Here is a 17,106-nt window from a genome sequence, read left to right on the forward strand (position 1 = left end):
TCAGTGGGGAGGAGAGGAGAGTGATGAAGCCAGTTCAGAGATGTGGGTGATTAGGAGACCATGACTGGTAAAGACCAGGGGGAAATTGGACCAGGACACGGGGGTAACACCCCTACTCAGAGTGAGAAACGCCCTGGGGACTTGAATGACCAGGACCTCGGTTTTACACCTTTACGAAAAAGAAGATGCTCCAGCCATTGTAGGATATGAGTATCAGCTCTCACTCCAGAGGAGACACAGGAGGTGTCACCCCACCAACACGGCGGCGCCGAAAGGACACCTAGAGGCAGAAACCTCTGTATTCGGGGAGATATCTGCGCTCTGTGAATCTGCAGTTCACTTGCGCTTCCTAACTTATTCTCCATCATTATCATGATCTAGAAACGAGCAGACTACGGCAGAGGCGGCGGGTCAAACCGTGCGAGAGCGGCTCCGGCTGTGCGCCCACCCCTGCGCGTCTCCTCTTCCACATCCTCATTGAAAGAAAAATAAACCCTGAATCTCGCCGTGGAAATAACACGGGCACGCCGGGGCGCGGAGCGAGAAGAAAAAAAAACACCACCACCGAGACGCAGAAAACCAGGTTTTGTCGGTTTTACACCAGGTATGTTCTTTCAAAGTTCAGTTTGGGGGGGGTATTTTAAAAAGCTGCTCGCCGGCGCGATGGGATCTGTCTTTCTTTTTAAATAGTTCAAGTCCTGCCCCTCTTGCTCTGATCCTGCCTCTTAAACCCGGACTGTTCTAATTAACACAAGCTTCACCTGGGCAATATGGACGTGTGTATTACAAGCTGAATTGAATTAACTAATTAATTTCATTCTGGATGTAATTAGTGATCGGACATGATGCCCGCCTCATTGCTTCATTGCTGTAATGGGACTGTCTTGCACAGCCGCTCCGCCGCCGCCGGCCCGGATCCCCGGCCTCGATTTTTCATACTGCCGGAGGACCGGCGGCGGTGTGCGGCCACTTATCGCGCTTAACACCGCCGTGACGGTGCTGCTCTGAGTAACTGAGCTACACACAGCCCAGACATTGTGACTCTCCGTTGTAAAAAAAACACATCAACGCAGTCGTCTTATTAAACCCACCGACACTTCCAAAAACCAGACGTATCCAACTCTCTGCACAGAAGCGCATCATGTAAGGCCGTTATTGATAACACTGCACTGGGAGTGAGCTGGAACCCGAATCCAGTCAAGAAAACTTTATTACCAATACTTACCTCTTACCCTCTCTCTCTCAGTGCAGTGTTCATGTACTGGAGTGTCCAGTCAGTGTGTGTGTATGAACCCCTCTCTCTCTCAGTGCAGTGTCCATGTACTGGAGTGTCCAGTCAGTGTGTCTGTATGAACCCCTCTCTCTCTCAGTGCAGTGTTCATGTACTGGAGTGTCCAGTCAGTGTGTCTGTATGAACCCCTCTCTCTCTCAGTGCAGTGTTCATGTACTGGAGTGTCCAGTCAGTGTGTGTGTATGAACCCCTCTCTCTCTCAGTGCAGTGTTCATGTACTGGAGTGTCCAGTCAGTGTGTGTGTATGAACCCCTCTCTCTCAGTGCAGTGTTCATGTACTGGAGTGTCCAGTCAGTGTGTGTGTATGAACCCCTCTCTCTCTCAGTGCAGTGTTCATGTACTGGAGTGTCCAGTCAGTGTGTCTGTATGAACCCCTCTCTCTCTCAGTGCAGTGTTCATGTACTGGAGTGTCCAGTCAGTGTGTCTGTGTGAACCCCTCTCTCTCTCAGTGCAGTGTTCATGTACTGGAGTGTCCAGTCAGTGTGTGTGTATGAACCCCTCTCTCTCTCAGTGCAGTGTTCATGTACTGGAGTGTCCAGTCAGTGTGTGTGTGTGAACCCCTCTCTCTCTCAGTGCAGTGTTCATGTACTGGAGTGTCCAGTCAGTGTGTCTGTATGAACCCCTCTCTCTCTCAGTGCAGTGTTCATGTACTGGAGTGTCCAGTCAGTGTGTGTGTATGAACCCCTCTATCTCTCAGTGCAGTGTTCATGTACTGGAGTGTCGAGTCAGTGTGTCTGTATGAACCCCTCTCTCTCTCAGTGCAGTGTTCATGTACTGGAGTGTCCAGTCAGTGTGTCTGTATGAACCCTTCTCTCTCTCAGTGTGTCTGTGTGAACCCCTCTCTCTCTCAGTACAGTGTTCATGTCCTGGAGTGTCCAGTCAGTGTGTGTATGAACCCCTCTCTCTCTCAGTGCAGTGTTCATGTACTGGAGTGTCCAGTCAGTGTGTGTATGAACCCCTCTCTCTCTCAGTGCAGTGTTCATGTACTGGAGTGTCCAGTCAGTGTGTCTGTATGAACCCCTCTCTCTCTCAGTGCAGTGTTCATGTACTGGAGTGTCCAGTCAGTGTGTCTGTGTGAACCCCTCTCTCTCTCTCAGTGCAGTGTTCATGTACTGGAGTGTCCAGTCAGTGTGTCTGTATGAACCCCTCTCTCTCTCAGTGCAGTGTTACTGTCCTGGAGTGTCCAGGTGGTCAGTGTTGTGTTTTAACCCCTCTCTCTCTCTTCTCTCTCAGCTCATGGAGTCAGGCTGTAGCAGCAGTGCCTCTAGCGCCCCCGGTGGCGGAGTGGTGCAGGTGTGTTTCCCCTCAGTCCAGGGGGCTCTGCTGGCCAGTCTGAACCGTCAGCGTCTGGAGGGGCAGCTGTGTGATCTGGCCATCGAGGTGCAGGGCCGCGTCTTCAGGGCTCATCGGTGTGTGTTGGCAGCCTCTTCACCCTACTTCCACGATCAGGTCTGTCTCAGAGCAGAGTTACCACACTGGAGTGTCCAGTCAGTGTGTGTGTATGAACCCCTCTCTCTCTCAGTGCAGTGTTCATGTACTGGAGTGTCCAGTCAGTGTGTGTGTATGAACCCCTCTCTCTCTCAGTGCAGTGTTCATGTACTGGAGTGTCCAGTCAGTGTGTCTGTATGAACCCCTCTCTCTCTCAGTGCAGTGTTCATGTACTGGAGTGTCCAGTCAGTGTGTCTGTATGAACCCCTCTCTCTCTCAGTGCAGTGTTCATGTACTGGAGTGTCCAGTCAGTGTGTCTGTATGAACCCCTCTCTCTCTCAGTGCAGTGTTCATGTACTGGAGTGTCCAGTCAGTGTGTCTGTATGAACCCCTCTCTCTCTCAGTGCAGTGTTAATGTACTGGAGTGTCCAGTCAGTGTGTGTGTATGAACCCCTCTCTCTCTCAGTGCAGTGTTCATGTACTGGAGTGTCCAGTCAGGGTGTGTGTGTGAACCCCTCTCCCTGTGCCCAGGTACTGTTGAAGAACGTGTCGTCGGTCTCCCTGCCCGCGGTCCTGGACCCGCTGGCGTTCGACAGTGTGCTGGGCTGCGCCTACACGGGCCGCCTGTCGGTGCTGCGTGCGGAGATGGTCAGCTACGTGACGGTGGCCAGCTTCCTGCAGATGTGGCACATCGTGGACAAGATCACCGAGCTCCTGCGGGGGGGCCGGCGCCCCGCCCCCGCCCCCGCCCCCGCCACGCCCTCGCGCCAGCAGTCCCCCAGCAGCACGGACTTCCTGTACGGGCCGGCCGGCGGCGGGGGGGAGGCGGAGCCCGGCGGCCCCCCCGCGCGGCCCTGCCCCCCCCGCCCGGCCCTGCTCCGCCCCCGCCCCCGGGCCACACCCCCCTCCTCCTCCTCCTCCGCGCTCTCGCGCCCCAGCGGGGAGGGCGACTACTCCAGCTGCGAGGAGGCCTGGCTCTCCAGCACCAGCGCCCCCGGCTGGGGGGCGCCCCAGAGAGCCGCCGAGAAGGGGGGCGCCCCCAGGGCACGGCCGGCCCTGGGCCCCGCGCCGCCGCGGCACAGGCGCGCTTCCTCCACCCGGGCAGCAGGGGGCGCCGCCGGGCAGGCGTGTGGGGGCGCAGGCCAGAGGGAGGAGGACGAGGAGGGAGGAGGAGCCGGGCCTGGAGGAGAGGCGGGAGTCTCTGTCTGCCCAGGTGGGTGTGGAGTGTCTGTGGGCTCTGTGTGGGTGTGGAGTGTGTCTGTGGGCTCTGTGTGGGTGTGGAGTGTGTCTGTGGGCTCTGTGTGGGTGTGGAGTGTGTCTGTGGGCTCTGTGTGGGTGTGGAGTGTCTGTGGGCTCTGTGTGGGTGTGGAGTGTGTCTGTGGGCTCTGTGTGGGTGTGGAGTGTGTCTGTGGGCTCTGTGTGGGTGTGGAGTGTCCGTGGTCTCTGTGTGGGTGTGGAGTGTGTCCGTGGGCTCTGTGTGGGTGTGGAGTGTGTCTGTGGGCTCTGTGTGGGTGTGGAGTGTGTCTGTGGGCTCTGTGTGGGTGTGGAGTGTGTCTGTGGGCTCTGTGTGGGTGTGGAGTGTCTGTGGGCTCTGTGTGGGTGTGGAGTGTGTCTGTGGGCTCTGTGTGGGTGTGGAGTGTGTCTGTGGGCTCTGTGTGGGTGTGGAGTGTGTCTGTGGGCTCTGTGTGGGTGTGGAGTGTCTGTGGGCTCTGTGTGGGTGTGGAGTGTGTCTGTGGGCTCTGTGTGGGTGTGGAGTGTGTCTGTGGGCTCTGTGTGGGTGTGGAGTGTCCGTGGTCTCTGTGTGGGTGTGGAGTGTGTCCGTGGTCTCTGTGTGGGTGTGGAGTGTGTCTGTGGGCTCTGTGTGGGTGTGGAGTGTGTCTGTGGGCTCTGTGTGGGTGTGGAGTGTCTGTGGGCTCTGTGTGGGTGTGGAGTGTGTCTGTGGGCTCTGTGTGGGTGTGGAGTGTGTCTGTGGGCTCTGTGTGGGTGTGGAGTGTCCGTGGTCTCTGTGTGGGTGTGGAGTGTGTCTGTGGGCTCTGTGTGGGTGTGGAGTGTGTCTGTGGGCTCTGTGGGGGTGTGGAGTGTGTCTGTGGGCTCTGTGTGGGTGTGGAGTGTGTGTGGGCTCTGTGTGGGTGTGGAGTGTGTCTGTGGGCTCTGTGTGGGTGTGGAGTGTGTCCGTGGTCTCTGTGTGGGTGTGGAGTGTGTCTGTGGGCTCTGTGTGGGTGTGGAGTGTCTGTGGGCTCTGTGTGGGTGTGGAGTGTGTCTGTGGGCTCTGTGTGGGTGTGGAGTGTCTGTGGGCTCTGTGTGGGTGTGGAGTGTGTCCGTGGTCTCTGTGTGGGTGTGGAGTGTGTCTGTGGGCTCTGTGTGGGTGTGGAGTGTGTCCGTGGTCTCTGTGTGGGTGTGGAGTGTGTCTGGGCTCTGTGTGGGTGTGGAGTGTGTCTGTGAGCTCTGTGTGGGTGTGGAGTGTGTCCGTGGTCTCTGTGTGGGTGTGGAGTGTCTGTGGGCTCTGTGTGGGTGTGGAGTGTGTCTGTGGGCTCTGTGTGGGTGTGGAGTGTGTCTGTGGGCTCTGTGTGGGTGTGGAGTGTGTGTGGGCTCTGTGTGGGTGTGGAGTCTGTGGGCTCTGTGTGGGTGTGGAGTGTGTGTGGGCTCTGTGTGGGTGTGGAGTGTGTCTGTGGGCTCTGTGTGGGTGTGGAGTGTGTCTGTGGGCTCTGTGTGGGTGTGGAGTGTGTCTGTGGGCTATGTGTGGGTGTGGGCTCTGTGTGGGTGTGGAGTGTCCGTGGGCTCTGTGTGGGTGTGAGCTCTGTGTGGGTGTGGAGTGTGTGTGGTCTCTGTGTGGGTGTGGAGTGTGTCTGTGGGCTCTGTGTGGGTGTGGAGTGTGTCTGTGGGCTCTGTGTGGGTGTGGAGTGTGTGTGGGCTCTGTGTGGGTGTGGAGTGTGTCTGTGGGCTCTGTGTGGGTGTGGAGTGTGTCTGTGGGCTCTGTGGGGGTGTGGAGTGTGTCTGTGGGCTCAGTGTGGGTGTGGAGTGTGTGTGGGCTCTGTGTGGGTGTGGAGTGTGTCTGTGGGCTCTGTGTGGGTGTGGAGTGTGTCTGTGGGCTCTGTGTGGGTGTGAGCTCTGTGTGGGTGTGGAGTGTCTGTGGGCTCTGTGTGGGTGTGGAGTGTGTCTGTGGGCTCTGTGTGGGTGTGGAGTGTGTGTGGGCTCTGTGTGGGTGTGGAGTGTGTCTGTGGGCTCTCTGTGGGTGCGGAGTGTGTCTGTGGGCTCTGTGTGGGTGTGGATTGTCTGTGGGCTCTGTGTGGGTGCGGAGTGTGTCTGTGGGCTCTGTGTGGGTGTGGAGTGTCTGTGGGCTCTGTGTGGGTGTGGAGTGTCTGTGGGCTCTGTGTGGGTGTGGAGTGTGTCTGTGGTCTCTGTGTGGGTGTGGAGTGTGTCTGTGGGCTCTGTGTGGGTGTGGAGTGTGTCTGTGGGCTCTGTGTGGGTGTGGAGTGTGTCTGTGGGCTCTGTGTGGGTGTGGAGTGTCTGTGGGCTCTGTGTGGGTGTGGAGTGTGTCTGTGGGCTCTGTGTGGGTGTGGAGTGTGTGTGGGCTCTGTGTGGGTGTGGAGTGTGTCTGTGGGCTCTGTGTGGGTGTGGCGTGTCTGTGGGCTCTCTGTGGGTGTGGAGTGTGTGTGGGCTCTGTGTGGGTGTGGAGTGTGTCTGTGGGCTCTGTGTGGGTGTGGAGTGTGTCTGTGGGCTCTGTGTGGGTGTGGAGTGTCTGTGGGCTCTGTGTGGGTGTGGAGTGTGTCTGTGGGCTCTGTGTGGGTGTGGAGTGTGTGTGGGCTCTGTGTGGGTGTGGAGTGTGTCTGTGGGCTCTGTGTGGGTGTGGAGTGTGTCTGTGGGCTCTGTGTGGGTGTGGAGTGTGTGTGGTCTCTGTGTGGGTGTGGCGTGTCTGTGGGCTCTGTGTGGGTGTGGAGTGTGTGTGGGCTCTGTGTGGGTGTGGAGTGTGTCTGTGGGCTCTGTGTGGGTGTGGAGTGTGTGTGGGCTCTGTGTGGGTGTGGAGTGTGTCTGTGGGCTCTGTGTGGGTGTGAGCTCTGTGTGGGTGTGGAGTGTGTCTGTGGGCTATGTGTGGGTGTGAGCTCTGTGTGGGTGTGGAGTGTGTCTGTGGGCTCTGTGTGGGTGTGGAGTGTCTGTGGGCTCTGTGTGGGTGTGGAGTGTGTCTGTGGGCTCTGTGTGGGTGTGGAGTGTCTGTGGGCTCTGTGTGGGTGTGGAGTGTGTCTGTGGGCTCTGTGTGGGTGTGGAGTGTCCGTGGGCTCTGTGTGGGTGTGGAGTGTGTCTGTGGGCTCTGTGTGGGTGTGGAGTGTGTCTGTGGGCTATGTGTGGGTGTGAGCTCTGTGTGGGTGTGGAGTGTGTCTGTGGGCTCTGTGTGGGTGTGGAGTGTGTCTGTGGGCTCAGTGTGGGTGTGGAGTGTGTCTGTGGGCTCAGTGTGGGTGTGGAGTGTGTCTGTGGGCTCTGTGTGGGTGTGGAGTGTGTGTGGGCTCTGTGTGGGTGTGGAGTGTGTCTGTGGGCTCTGTGTGGGTGTGGAGTGTGTCTGTGGGCTCTGTGTGGGTGTGGAGTGTGTCTGTGGGCTCTGTGTGGGTGTGGAGTGTGTGTGAGCTCTGTGTGGGTGTGGAGTGTGTCTGTGGGCTCTGTGTGGGTGTGGAGTGTCTGTGGGCTCTGTGTGGGTGTGGAGTGTGTCTGTGGGCTCTGTGTGGGTGTGGAGTGTGTCTGTGGGCTCTGTGGGGGTGTGGAGTGTGTCTGTGGGCTCTGTGTGGGTGTGGAGTGTGTGTGGGCTCTGTGTGGGTGTGGAGTGTGTCTGTGGGCTCTGTGTGGGTGTGGAGTGTGTCCGTGGTCTCTGTGTGGGTGTGGAGTGTGTCTGTGGGCTCTGTGTGGGTGTGGAGTGTCTGTGGGCTCTGTGTGGGTGTGGAGTGTGTCTGTGGGCTCTGTGTGGGTGTGGAGTGTCTGTGGGCTCTGTGTGGGTGTGGAGTGTGTCCGTGGTCTCTGTGTGGGTGTGGAGTGTGTCCGTGGTCTCTGTGTGGGTGTGGAGTGTCTGTGGGCTCTGTGTGGGTGTGGAGTGTGTCTGTGGGCTCTGTGTGGGTGTGGAGTGTGTCTGTGGGCTCTGTGTGGGTGTGGAGTGTGTGTGGGCTCTGTGTGGGTGTGGAGTCTGTGGGCTCTGTGTGGGTGTGGAGTGTGTGTGGGCTCTGTGTGGGTGTGGAGTGTGTCTGTGGGCTATGTGTGGGTGTGGGCTCTGTGTGGGTGTGGAGTGTCCGTGGGCTCTGTGTGGGTGTGAGCTCTGTGTGGGTGTGGAGTGTGTGTGGGCTCTGTGTGGGTGTGGAGTGTGTCTGTGGGCTCTGTGTGGGTGTGGAGTGTGTCTGTGGGCTCTGTGTGGGTGTGGAGTGTCTGTGGGCTCTGTGTGGGTGTGGAGTGTGTCTGTGGGCTCTGTGTGGGTGTGGAGTGTGTGTGGGCTCTGTGTGGGTGTGGAGTGTGTCTGTGGGCTCTGTGTGGGTGCGGAGTGTGTCTGTGGGCTCTGTGTGGGTGTGGAGTGTCTGTGGGCTCTGTGTGGGTGTGGAGTGTGTCTGTGGGCTCTGTGTGGGTGTGGAGTGTCTGTGGGCTCTGTGTGGGTGTGGAGTGTCTGTGGGCTCTGTGTGGGTGTGGAGTGTGTCTGTGGTCTCTGTGTGGGTGTGGAGTGTGTCTGTGGGCTCTGTGTGGGTGTGGAGTGTGTCTGTGGGCTCTGTGTGGGTGTGGAGTGTCTGTGGGCTCTGTGTGGGTGTGGAGTGTCTGTGGGCTCTGTGTGGGTGTGGAGTGTGTCTGTGGGCTCTGTGGGTGTGGAGTGTGTGTGGGCTCTGTGTGGGTGTGGAGTGTGTCTGTGGGCTCTGTGTGGGTGTGGCGTGTCTGTGGGCTCTCTGTGGGTGTGGAGTGTGTGTGGGCTCTGTGTGGGTGTGGAGTGTGTCTGTGGGCTCTGTGTGGGTGTGGAGTGTGTCTGTGGGCTCTGTGTGGGTGTGGAGTGTCTGTGGGCTCTGTGTGGGTGTGGAGTGTGTCTGTGGGCTCTGTGTGGGTGTGGAGTGTGTGTGGGCTCTGTGTGGGTGTGGAGTGTGTCTGTGGGCTCTGTGTGGGTGTGGAGTGTGTCTGTGGGCTCTGTGTGGGTGTGGAGTGTGTGTGGTCTCTGTGTGGGTGTGGCGTGTCTGTGGGCTCTGTGTGGGTGTGGAGTGTGTGTGGGCTCTGTGTGGGTGTGGAGTGTGTCTGTGGGCTCTGTGTGGGTGTGAGTTCTGTGTGGGTGTGGAGTGTGTCTGTGGGCTATGTGTGGGTGTGAGCTCTGTGTGGGTGTGGAGTGTGTCTGTGGGCTCTGTGTGGGTGTGGAGTGTCTGTGGGCTCTGTGTGGGTGTGGAGTGTGTCTGTGGGCTCTGTGTGGGTGTGGAGTGTCTGTGGGCTCTGTGTGGGTGTGGAGTGTGTCTGTGGGCTCTGTGTGGGTGTGGAGTGTCCGTGGGCTCTGTGTGGGTGTGGAGTGTGTCTGTGGGCTCTGTGTGGGTGTGGAGTGTGTCTGTGGGCTATGTGTGGGTGTGAGCTCTGTGTGGGTGTGGAGTGTGTCTGTGGGCTATGTGTGGGTGTGGAGTGTGTCTGTGGGCTCAGTGTGGGTGTGGAGTGTGTCTGTGGGCTCTGTGTGGGTGTGGAGTGTGTGTGGGCTCTGTGTGGGTGTGGAGTGTGTCTGTGGGCTCTGTGTGGGTGTGGAGTGTGTCTGTGGGCTCTGTGTGGGTGTGGAGTGTGTCTGTGGGCTCTGTGTGGGTGTGGAGTGTGTGTGAGCTCTGTGTGGGTGTGGAGTGTGTCTGTGGGCTCTGTGTGGGTGTGGAGTGTCTGTGGGCTCTGTGTGGGTGTGGAGTGTGTCTGTGGGCTCTGTGTGGGTGTGGAGTGTGTCTGTGGGCTCTGTGTGGGTGTGGAGTGTGTCTGTGGGCTCTGTGTGGGTGTGGAGTGTGTCTGTGGGCTCTGTGTGGGTGTGGAGTGTCTGTGGGCTCTGTGTGGGTGTGGAGTGTGTCTGTGGGCTCTGTGTGGGTGTGGAGTGTGTGTGGGCTCTGTGTGGGTGTGGAGTGTGTCTGTGGGCTCTGTGTGGGTGTGAGCTCTGTGTGGGTGTGGAGTGTGTCTGTGGGCTCTGTGTGGGTGTGAGTTCTGTGTGGGTGTGGAGTGTGTCTGTGGGCTATGTGTGGGTGTGAGCTCTGTGTGGGTGTGGAGTGTGTCTGTGGGCTCTGTGTGGGTGTGGAGTGTGTCTGTGGGCTCTGTGTGGGTGTGGAGTGTCTGTGGGCTCTGTGTGGGTGTGGAGTGTGTCTGTGGGCTCTGTGTGGGTGTGGAGTGTGTCTGTGGGCTCTGTGTGGGTGTGGAGTGTCCGTGGTCTCTGTGTGGGTGTGGAGTGTGTCTGTGGGCTCTGTGTGGGTGTGGAGTGTGTCTGTGGGCTCTGTGGGGGTGTGGAGTGTGTCTGTGGGCTCTGTGTGGGTGTGGAGTGTGTGTGGGCTCTGTGTGGGTGTGGAGTGTGTCTGTGGGCTCTGTGTGGGTGTGGAGTGTGTCCGTGGTCTCTGTGTGGGTGTGGAGTGTGTCTGTGGGCTCTGTGTGGGTGTGGAGTGTCTGTGGGCTCTGTGTGGGTGTGGAGTGTGTCTGTGGGCTCTGTGTGGGTGTGGAGTGTCTGTGGGCTCTGTGTGGGTGTGGAGTGTGTCCGTGGTCTCTGCGTGGGTGTGGAGTGTGTCCGTGGTCTCTGTGTGGGTGTGGAGTGTGTCTGTGGGCTCTGTGTGGGTGTGGAGTGTGTGTGGGCTCTGTGTGGGTGTGGAGTGTGTCTGTGGGCTCTGTGTGGGTGTGGAGTGTGTCCGTGGTCTCTGTGTGGGTGTGGAGTGTCCGTGGTCTCTGTGTGGGTGTGGAGTGTGTCTGTGGGCTCTGTGTGGGTGTGGAGTGTGTCTGTGGGCTCTGTGTGGGTGTGGAGTGTGTGTGGGCTCTGTGTGGGTGTGGAGTCTGTGGGCTCTGTGTGGGTGTGGAGTGTGTGTGGGCTCTGTGTGGGTGTGGAGTGTGTCTGTGGGCTATGTGTGGGTGTGGGCTCTGTGTGGGTGTGGAGTGTCCGTGGGCTCTGTGTGGGTGTGAGCTCTGTGTGGGTGTGGAGTGTGTGTGGTCTCTGTGTGGGTGTGGAGTGTGTCTGTGGGCTCTGTGTGGGTGTGGAGTGTGTCTGTGGGCTCTGTGTGGGTGTGGAGTGTGTGTGGGCTCTGTGTGGGTGTGGAGTGTGTCTGTGGGCTCTGTGTGGGTGTGGAGTGTGTCTGTGGGCTCTGTGGGGGTGTGGAGTGTGTCTGTGGGCTCAGTGTGGGTGTGGAGTGTGTGTGGGCTCTGTGTGGGTGTGGAGTGTGTCTGTGGGCTCTGTGTGGGTGTGGAGTGTGTCTGTGGGCTCTGTGTGGGTGTGAGCTCTGTGTGGGTGTGGAGTGTCTGTGGGCTCTGTGTGGGTGTGGAGTGTGTCTGTGGGCTCTGTGTGGGTGTGGAGTGTGTGTGGGCTCTGTGTGGGTGTGGAGTGTGTCTGTGGGCTCTGTGTGGGTGCGGAGTGTGTCTGTGGGCTCTGTGTGGGTGTGGAGTGTCTGTGGGCTCTGTGTGGGTGCGGAGTGTGTCTGTGGGCTCTGTGTGGGTGCGGAGTGTGTCTGTGGGCTCTGTGTGGGTGTGGAGTGTGTCTGTGGGCTCTGTGTGGGTGTGGAGTGTCTGTGGGCTCTGTGTGGGTGTGGAGTGTCTGTGGGCTCTGTGTGGGTGTGGAGTGTGTCTGTGGTCTCTGTGTGGGTGTGGAGTGTGTCTGTGGGCTCTGTGTGGGTGTGGAGTGTGTCTGTGGGCTCTGTGTGGGTGTGGAGTGTCTGTGGGCTCTGTGTGGGTGTGGAGTGTCTGTGGGCTCTGTGTGGGTGTGGAGTGTGTCTGTGGGCTCTGTGTGGGTGTGGAGTGTGTGTGGGCTCTGTGTGGGTGTGGAGTGTGTCTGTGGGCTCTGTGTGGGTGTGGCGTGTCTGTGGGCTCTCTGTGGGTGTGGAGTGTGTGTGGGCTCTGTGTGGGTGTGGAGTGTGTCTGTGGGCTCTGTGTGGGTGTGGAGTGTGTCTGTGGGCTCTGTGTGGGTGTGGAGTGTCTGTGGGCTCTGTGTGGGTGTGGAGTGTGTCTGTGGGCTCTGTGTGGGTGTGGAGTGTGTGTGGGCTCTGTGTGGGTGTGGAGTGTGTCTGTGGGCTCTGTGTGGGTGTGGAGTGTGTCTGTGGGCTCTGTGTGGGTGTGGAGTGTGTGTGGTCTCTGTGTGGGTGTGGCGTGTCTGTGGGCTCTGTGTGGGTGTGGAGTGTGTGTGGGCTCTGTGTGGGTGTGGAGTGTGTCTGTGGGCTCTGTGTGGGTGTGAGCTCTGTGTGGGTGTGGAGTGTGTCTGTGGGCTATGTGTGGGTGTGAGCTCTGTGTGGGTGTGGAGTGTGTCTGTGGGCTCTGTGTGGGTGTGGAGTGTCTGTGGGCTCTGTGTGGGTGTGGAGTGTGTCTGTGGGCTCTGTGTGGGTGTGGAGTGTCTGTGGGCTCTGTGTGGGTGTGGAGTGTGTCTGTGGGCTCTGTGTGGGTGTGGAGTGTCCGTGGGCTCTGTGTGGGTGTGGAGTGTGTCTGTGGGCTCTGTGTGGGTGTGGAGTGTGTCTGTGGGCTATGTGTGGGTGTGAGCTCTGTGTGGGTGTGGAGTGTGTCTGTGGGCTATGTGTGGGTGTGGAGTGTGTCTGTGGGCTCAGTGTGGGTGTGGAGTGTGTCTGTGGGCTCAGTGTGGGTGTGGAGTGTGTCTGTGGGCTCTGTGTGGGTGTGGAGTGTGTGTGGGCTCTGTGTGGGTGTGGAGTGTGTCTGTGGGCTCTGTGTGGGTGTGGAGTGTGTCCGTGGTCTCTGTGTGGGTGTGGAGTGTGTGTGGGCTCTGTGTGGGTGTGGAGTGTCTGTGGGCTCTGTGTGGGTGTGGAGTGTGTCTGTGGGCTCTGTGTGGGTGTGGAGTGTGTCTGTGGTCTCTGTGTGGGTGTGGAGTGTCTGTGGGCTCTGTGTGGGTGTGGAGTGTGTCTGTGGGCTCTGTGTGGGTGTGGAGTGTGTCTGTGGGCTCTGTGTGGGTGTGGAGTGTCTGTGGGCTCTGTGTGGGTGTGGAGTGTGTGTGGGCTCTGTGTGGGTGTGGAGTGTGTGTGTGGGCTCTGTGTGGGTGTGGAGTGTGTGTGTGGGCTCAGTGTGGGTGTGGAGTGTGTCTGTGGGCTCAGTGTGGGTGTGGAGTGTGTCTGTGGGCTCTGTGTGGGTGTGGAGTGTGTGTGGGCTCTGTGTGGGTGTGGAGTGTGTCTGTGGGCTCTGTGTGGGTGTGGAGTGTGTCTGTGGGCTCTGTGTGGGTGTGGAGTGTGCCTGTGGGCTCTGTGTGGGTGTGGCGTGTCTGTGGGCTCTGTGTGGGTGTGGAGTGTGTCTGTGGGCTCTGTGGTCACACGTGCCCCTGTCTCCTCCAGGCCGGTACCCCAGCGCGAGTGACCAGGAGGGGGAGCAGGAGTACGGCGAGGAGGAGGAGGATGAAGAGCTGGCGGTGGCAGGCAGCGGGGCGCGGGACAGTGGGGGGGCAGCGGACATGGAGCTGGTGGGGGGGGCAGAGGCCGAGGCCGGGGGGCGGCCCAGCTCCTCCTGCCCCTCCTCGCCCCTGCCCAGCGGGGCGCCGTGGCAGGTGAGCTCCTGGCTGCAGCCGGGCGGCAGGCCGGGGGAGGAGGAGGAGGAGGAGGAGGAGGAGGGGGGCGCCGAGGAGGAGTACGGCGGGGAGGAGGAGGAGGATGAGGAGGAGGACGCGGAGGCCGAGGAGTTCGGGGAGGCGGGGCGCTACGCGGCCGTGGCGGCGGCGGCGGCGTTCGGGGGCGACACGTACGACGAGATCGAGGACGGCACGGGGCAGGTATCCCAGAGGCCCCTGCTGCCCTCCGCCCTCGAGCACAGCGACTTCTTCCTGGCCGGCGAGGCGCCCCCCCCGCTGCCGCCGCCGCCACCGCCGCCGCCCGCCGCCATCGCCGTGGGCTCGCCCCCGTCCCCCTCGCCCTCCCTCCCGGCCCCGCCCGCGCTCGCCGGCGCCCCCTACACGGGCAAGGTGCACTACTGCCACTGCGGCAAGGCCTACACGCTGAAGAGCATGCGCGACCGGCACGTCAAGATGCAGCACCTGAACCTGCGGCCCTTCGCCTGCCCCGTCTGCGCCAAGACCTTCAAGATGAAGCACCACCTGACCAAGCACCTCAAGACGCACGGCGCCCTGCGCCCCTACGAGTGCGGCCTCTGCGGGAAAAAGGTCGTGTGGCGCGACAGCTTCCTGCGGCACCAGGCGCACTGCGCGCGGCTGGCGGCCGCCGGCCTGGCCCGCCGCGGCCCCGCCCCGCCGCCCCCGCCCGGCGACGGGGTCAAGGTGGAGCGCGCGGGGCTGGGCCGTTACGCGGAGGGCGAGGAGGAGGGGGAGGAGGGCGAGGAAGGGCTGGGGCCCCCCGGGGGGGGGCTCTACGGGCTAAAGGAGGAGGCGGGAGGGGGCGGGTTCGGGGAGGGCGGGGCTTACAGCTGAGAGGGGGCGTGTCTGACGGGCCTCGAGCCTGCGAGTGTGGCGACTGGAGAGCTCAGTGTGTGTGTTGTGTGCTGTCTACAGTGTGTGTGTGCTGTTACAGTGTGTGTGCTGTCTACAGTGTGTGTGTGCTGTTACAGTGTGTGTGCTGTGTTACAGTGTGTGTGCTGTGTTACAGTGCGTCTGTGCTGTGGACGGGGTCACAGTATGTGTATTTACTGTGTGGCAGTGTCTAAATGCGATGGGTGTATTCATATACAGTGTATTGTTTCCAGTATCTTTTCCAATGTGTATAGACTGTGTGCAGTGTGTGTGCTGTGCACAGTGTCCATTACAGTGTGTACTGTGTACACTGTGTATATACTTTGTACAGTGTGTATATACTTTGGTATAGTGTCATTTACAGTGTGTATATGCTATGTGCAGTGTATGGTTTACAGTACCCTTTCCAGTGTGTATGCTACATATAGTGTTATATTCAGTGTGCAGTGCTCCATTTACATTTACATGGAACTTAAATAAAAATATTGAATATAGAAATTCTGATATATAAAAAGTAGTTGCATACAAATTAGTTCACATTTTAAGGTGGGAGGGTGTTATTACAGTGTGTTCCAGTGTGTACGTGCTGTGTGCAGTGTGTACAGTACTGCGTTCAGTAAAGGAACAAGTAAAGATTTATTCCAGGTGAAAAGAGAAGAAAGGAAACATTTCATTTGCAGCCTACGCGTGCTGACACAGCTACTTGGAACTACTGTGTGCACTGTGTGTATATACTGTGTGCACTGTGTGTATATACTGTGTACAGTGCCTATTACACTGTGTATATACTGTGTGCACTGTGTGTAAATACTGTGTGTGTATATACTGTGTACAGTGCCTATTACAGTGTGTATATACTGTGTACAGTGCTTATTACAGTGTGTATATACTGTGCAGTTTGTGTATATACTGTGTACAGTGTGTGTATATACTCTGTACAGTGCCTATTACAGTGTGTATATACCGTGTACAGTGCCTATTACTGTGTGTATATACTGTGTGCAGTTTGTGTATATACTGTGTACAGTGCCTGTTACAGTGTGTATATATTTAGTGTGTGTATATACTGTGTGCAGTTTGTGTATATACTGTGTACAGTGCCTATTACAGTGTGTATATATTTAGTGTGTGTATATACTATGTACAGTGCCTATTACAGTGTGTATATACCGTGTACAGTGCCTATTACAGTGTGTATATACCGTCTACAGGGTCTATTACAGTGTGTATATTCAGTGTGTGTATATACTATGTACAGGGTCTATTACAATGTCAATGCTGTGTACAGTGTGCGTATACTGTGTACAGTATCTACAGTGTGTATTGTATCTTACTGTCCGTATATGCTGTGTACTGTGTCTATCAGCGTATATATGTATATTACAATACGTGATGTGCTGTATAAGTGCTGTCCAGTGTAAATATCTAGTGTCTGGTACAGTGTGTAGTGTCTGTCGCTGTACATAGTGCGGACAGTGTGGAGGCTGTGACTGTCGGCCACACGATGCTGCGGGACAGGGACAGGCGACGCTGGGCTCCGTACCGCGGCCGGAGCGCAGGACTGACGGATCTCCGGTCGCCCCCAGCTCCTGACTGCCCTGCGCCGTGTGTCCCGGAGCAGTCTGCCCCGGGGCTTCCGACCGGCGGCTGTAATTATTTCACTGATGATCTGAATCAGCGCTGCGGTCCTCGGGGTTCCTGTAAAAATAAAAACAATAAAAAATGAGCTGCTTGCTTACATTGCTTGCCGTAGTTCCGAGGGACGCGTCGGGGGTATTTCGGTCTTGAAATGCTGGGAAAGGCGGCGCGGCGCTCGCCTGCAGTTCCGCGCCGTGTCCGCCAGAGGGGGCTCCACCGCGGCGCCCTCGGACCGGGCTCCGGGCTGGCGGCAGAAACATCCAGGAGACGCATCTGAGGTCAGATACGAACTCCAGACAGTCCGGGTCGTGATCTCTGAGCTGGCAGGCCCTGGAGAAGAAGGTGTGAGAGTCTGGATCTGAAAGAGGGGAGACTCTGAGATCCTGGGGGCTGCAGCTCCAGAGCTCTGGGGCGCAGCAGGAGAAGCCCCGTCACCCCCAGAGTGTAGAGGGGCTGGGGGGGACAGACAGGAGAGCAGAGTCAGACCAGCGGAGGGGGAGGATATCGCCCCCAGGGTCAATGGGCCAGTCTTGTCGCAGCTGGAGTGGAGTCGATGAGTCTTCCAGGGCGGTGTGCATGTCAGAGGTGCGATTGCACGGTGCAGAGACAGCTGCTTCCGTGCCAGGGTTACTACAGAGGTAGATCGGAGCGTCACCCCTGCGAGATGGCAGGTCAGACCACGTGTACACCGCCGCCTGGGAGAGCAGGGAGCTCAGAGGCGCGGGTTTCTCACCCGGCGGATGCCCGCAGATCTATCGCTGGGTATCCCCGCCGGCAGTCCAGACATCGGGGACACCGGCGCCCTGTGTCCGCCAGGCGGCGGCAGTGACCTACAATTCCCACACCCGGCTCGGCGTGGGAGCCAATGGAGAAACTGCGGTCCGTTCGCCGCCATCTTGGCTCAACAGTCTCGTGGTTTCACTACGGCGCCCCGCCTGCGCGTTGGAGCCAACGTGGCGTCAGTTTCACGCTTGCCGGCTCTGCGGCTGGGGGTCGGTGCGGGACGGGGCCGAGAGAGACAGCGGATGTGACAGCAGGCTCCTGCGCTTCCACGCGCGTCTGGTCACGGATGATGGAAGCGAAAGCTCGAGGGGGAGCGTGATTTCAGAGCGAGTCCTGGTAATAACTGGAGTCAGACCTCTCATTCAGTCTCAGTTCCAGA

General features: G+C 58.7%; 1 protein-coding gene across 2 annotated transcripts; it reads left to right on the forward strand.

Annotated features, from left to right (window-relative positions):
* Nucleotide 1: 1 nt before the first annotated feature.
* zbtb22a (zinc finger and BTB domain containing 22a) lies at nucleotides 2–16,032 on the forward strand. 2 transcript variants are annotated; one of them, XR_015936289.1, is made up of 5 exons: nucleotides 2–604; nucleotides 2,525–2,740; nucleotides 3,251–3,932; nucleotides 13,186–14,335; nucleotides 14,368–16,032. XR_015936289.1 is itself a non-coding variant. In XM_088631063.1 (4 exons), the coding sequence occupies exons 2-4, from the start codon at nucleotides 2,528–2,530 to the stop codon at nucleotides 14,265–14,267; spliced, it is 1,977 nt and encodes a 658-aa protein (XP_088487189.1). In that variant the 5' UTR covers nucleotides 2–604; nucleotides 2,525–2,527; the 3' UTR covers nucleotides 14,268–16,032. The 2 variants fall into 2 exon arrangements, 1 of the variants encoding a protein (XP_088487189.1); XM_088631063.1 differs by having other exon boundaries at nucleotides 13,186–16,032.
* Nucleotides 16,033–17,106: the final 1,074 nt, after the last annotated feature.

Source organism: Lepisosteus platostomus, chromosome 5 (genome assembly GCF_059453375.1).
Source record: "Lepisosteus platostomus isolate fLepPlt1 chromosome 5, fLepPlt1.hap1, whole genome shotgun sequence".
Lineage (NCBI taxonomy): Eukaryota > Metazoa > Chordata > Actinopteri > Semionotiformes > Lepisosteidae > Lepisosteus > Lepisosteus platostomus.

Excerpts from the sequence above, each read along its gene's own strand:
- zbtb22a (XM_088631063.1), top strand. The coding sequence starts at position 2,528 with ATGGAGTCAGGCTGTAGCAGCAGTGCCTCTAGCGCCCCCGGTGGCGGA. Across the intron at positions 2,741-3,250 it reads CACCCTACTTCCACGATCAG|GTACTGTTGAAGAACGTGTC; the intron begins GTCTGTCTCAGA and ends CCCTGTGCCCAG. Across the intron at positions 3,933-13,185 it reads GGGAGTCTCTGTCTGCCCAG|GCCGGTACCCCAGCGCGAGT; the intron begins GTGGGTGTGGAG and ends TGTCTCCTCCAG.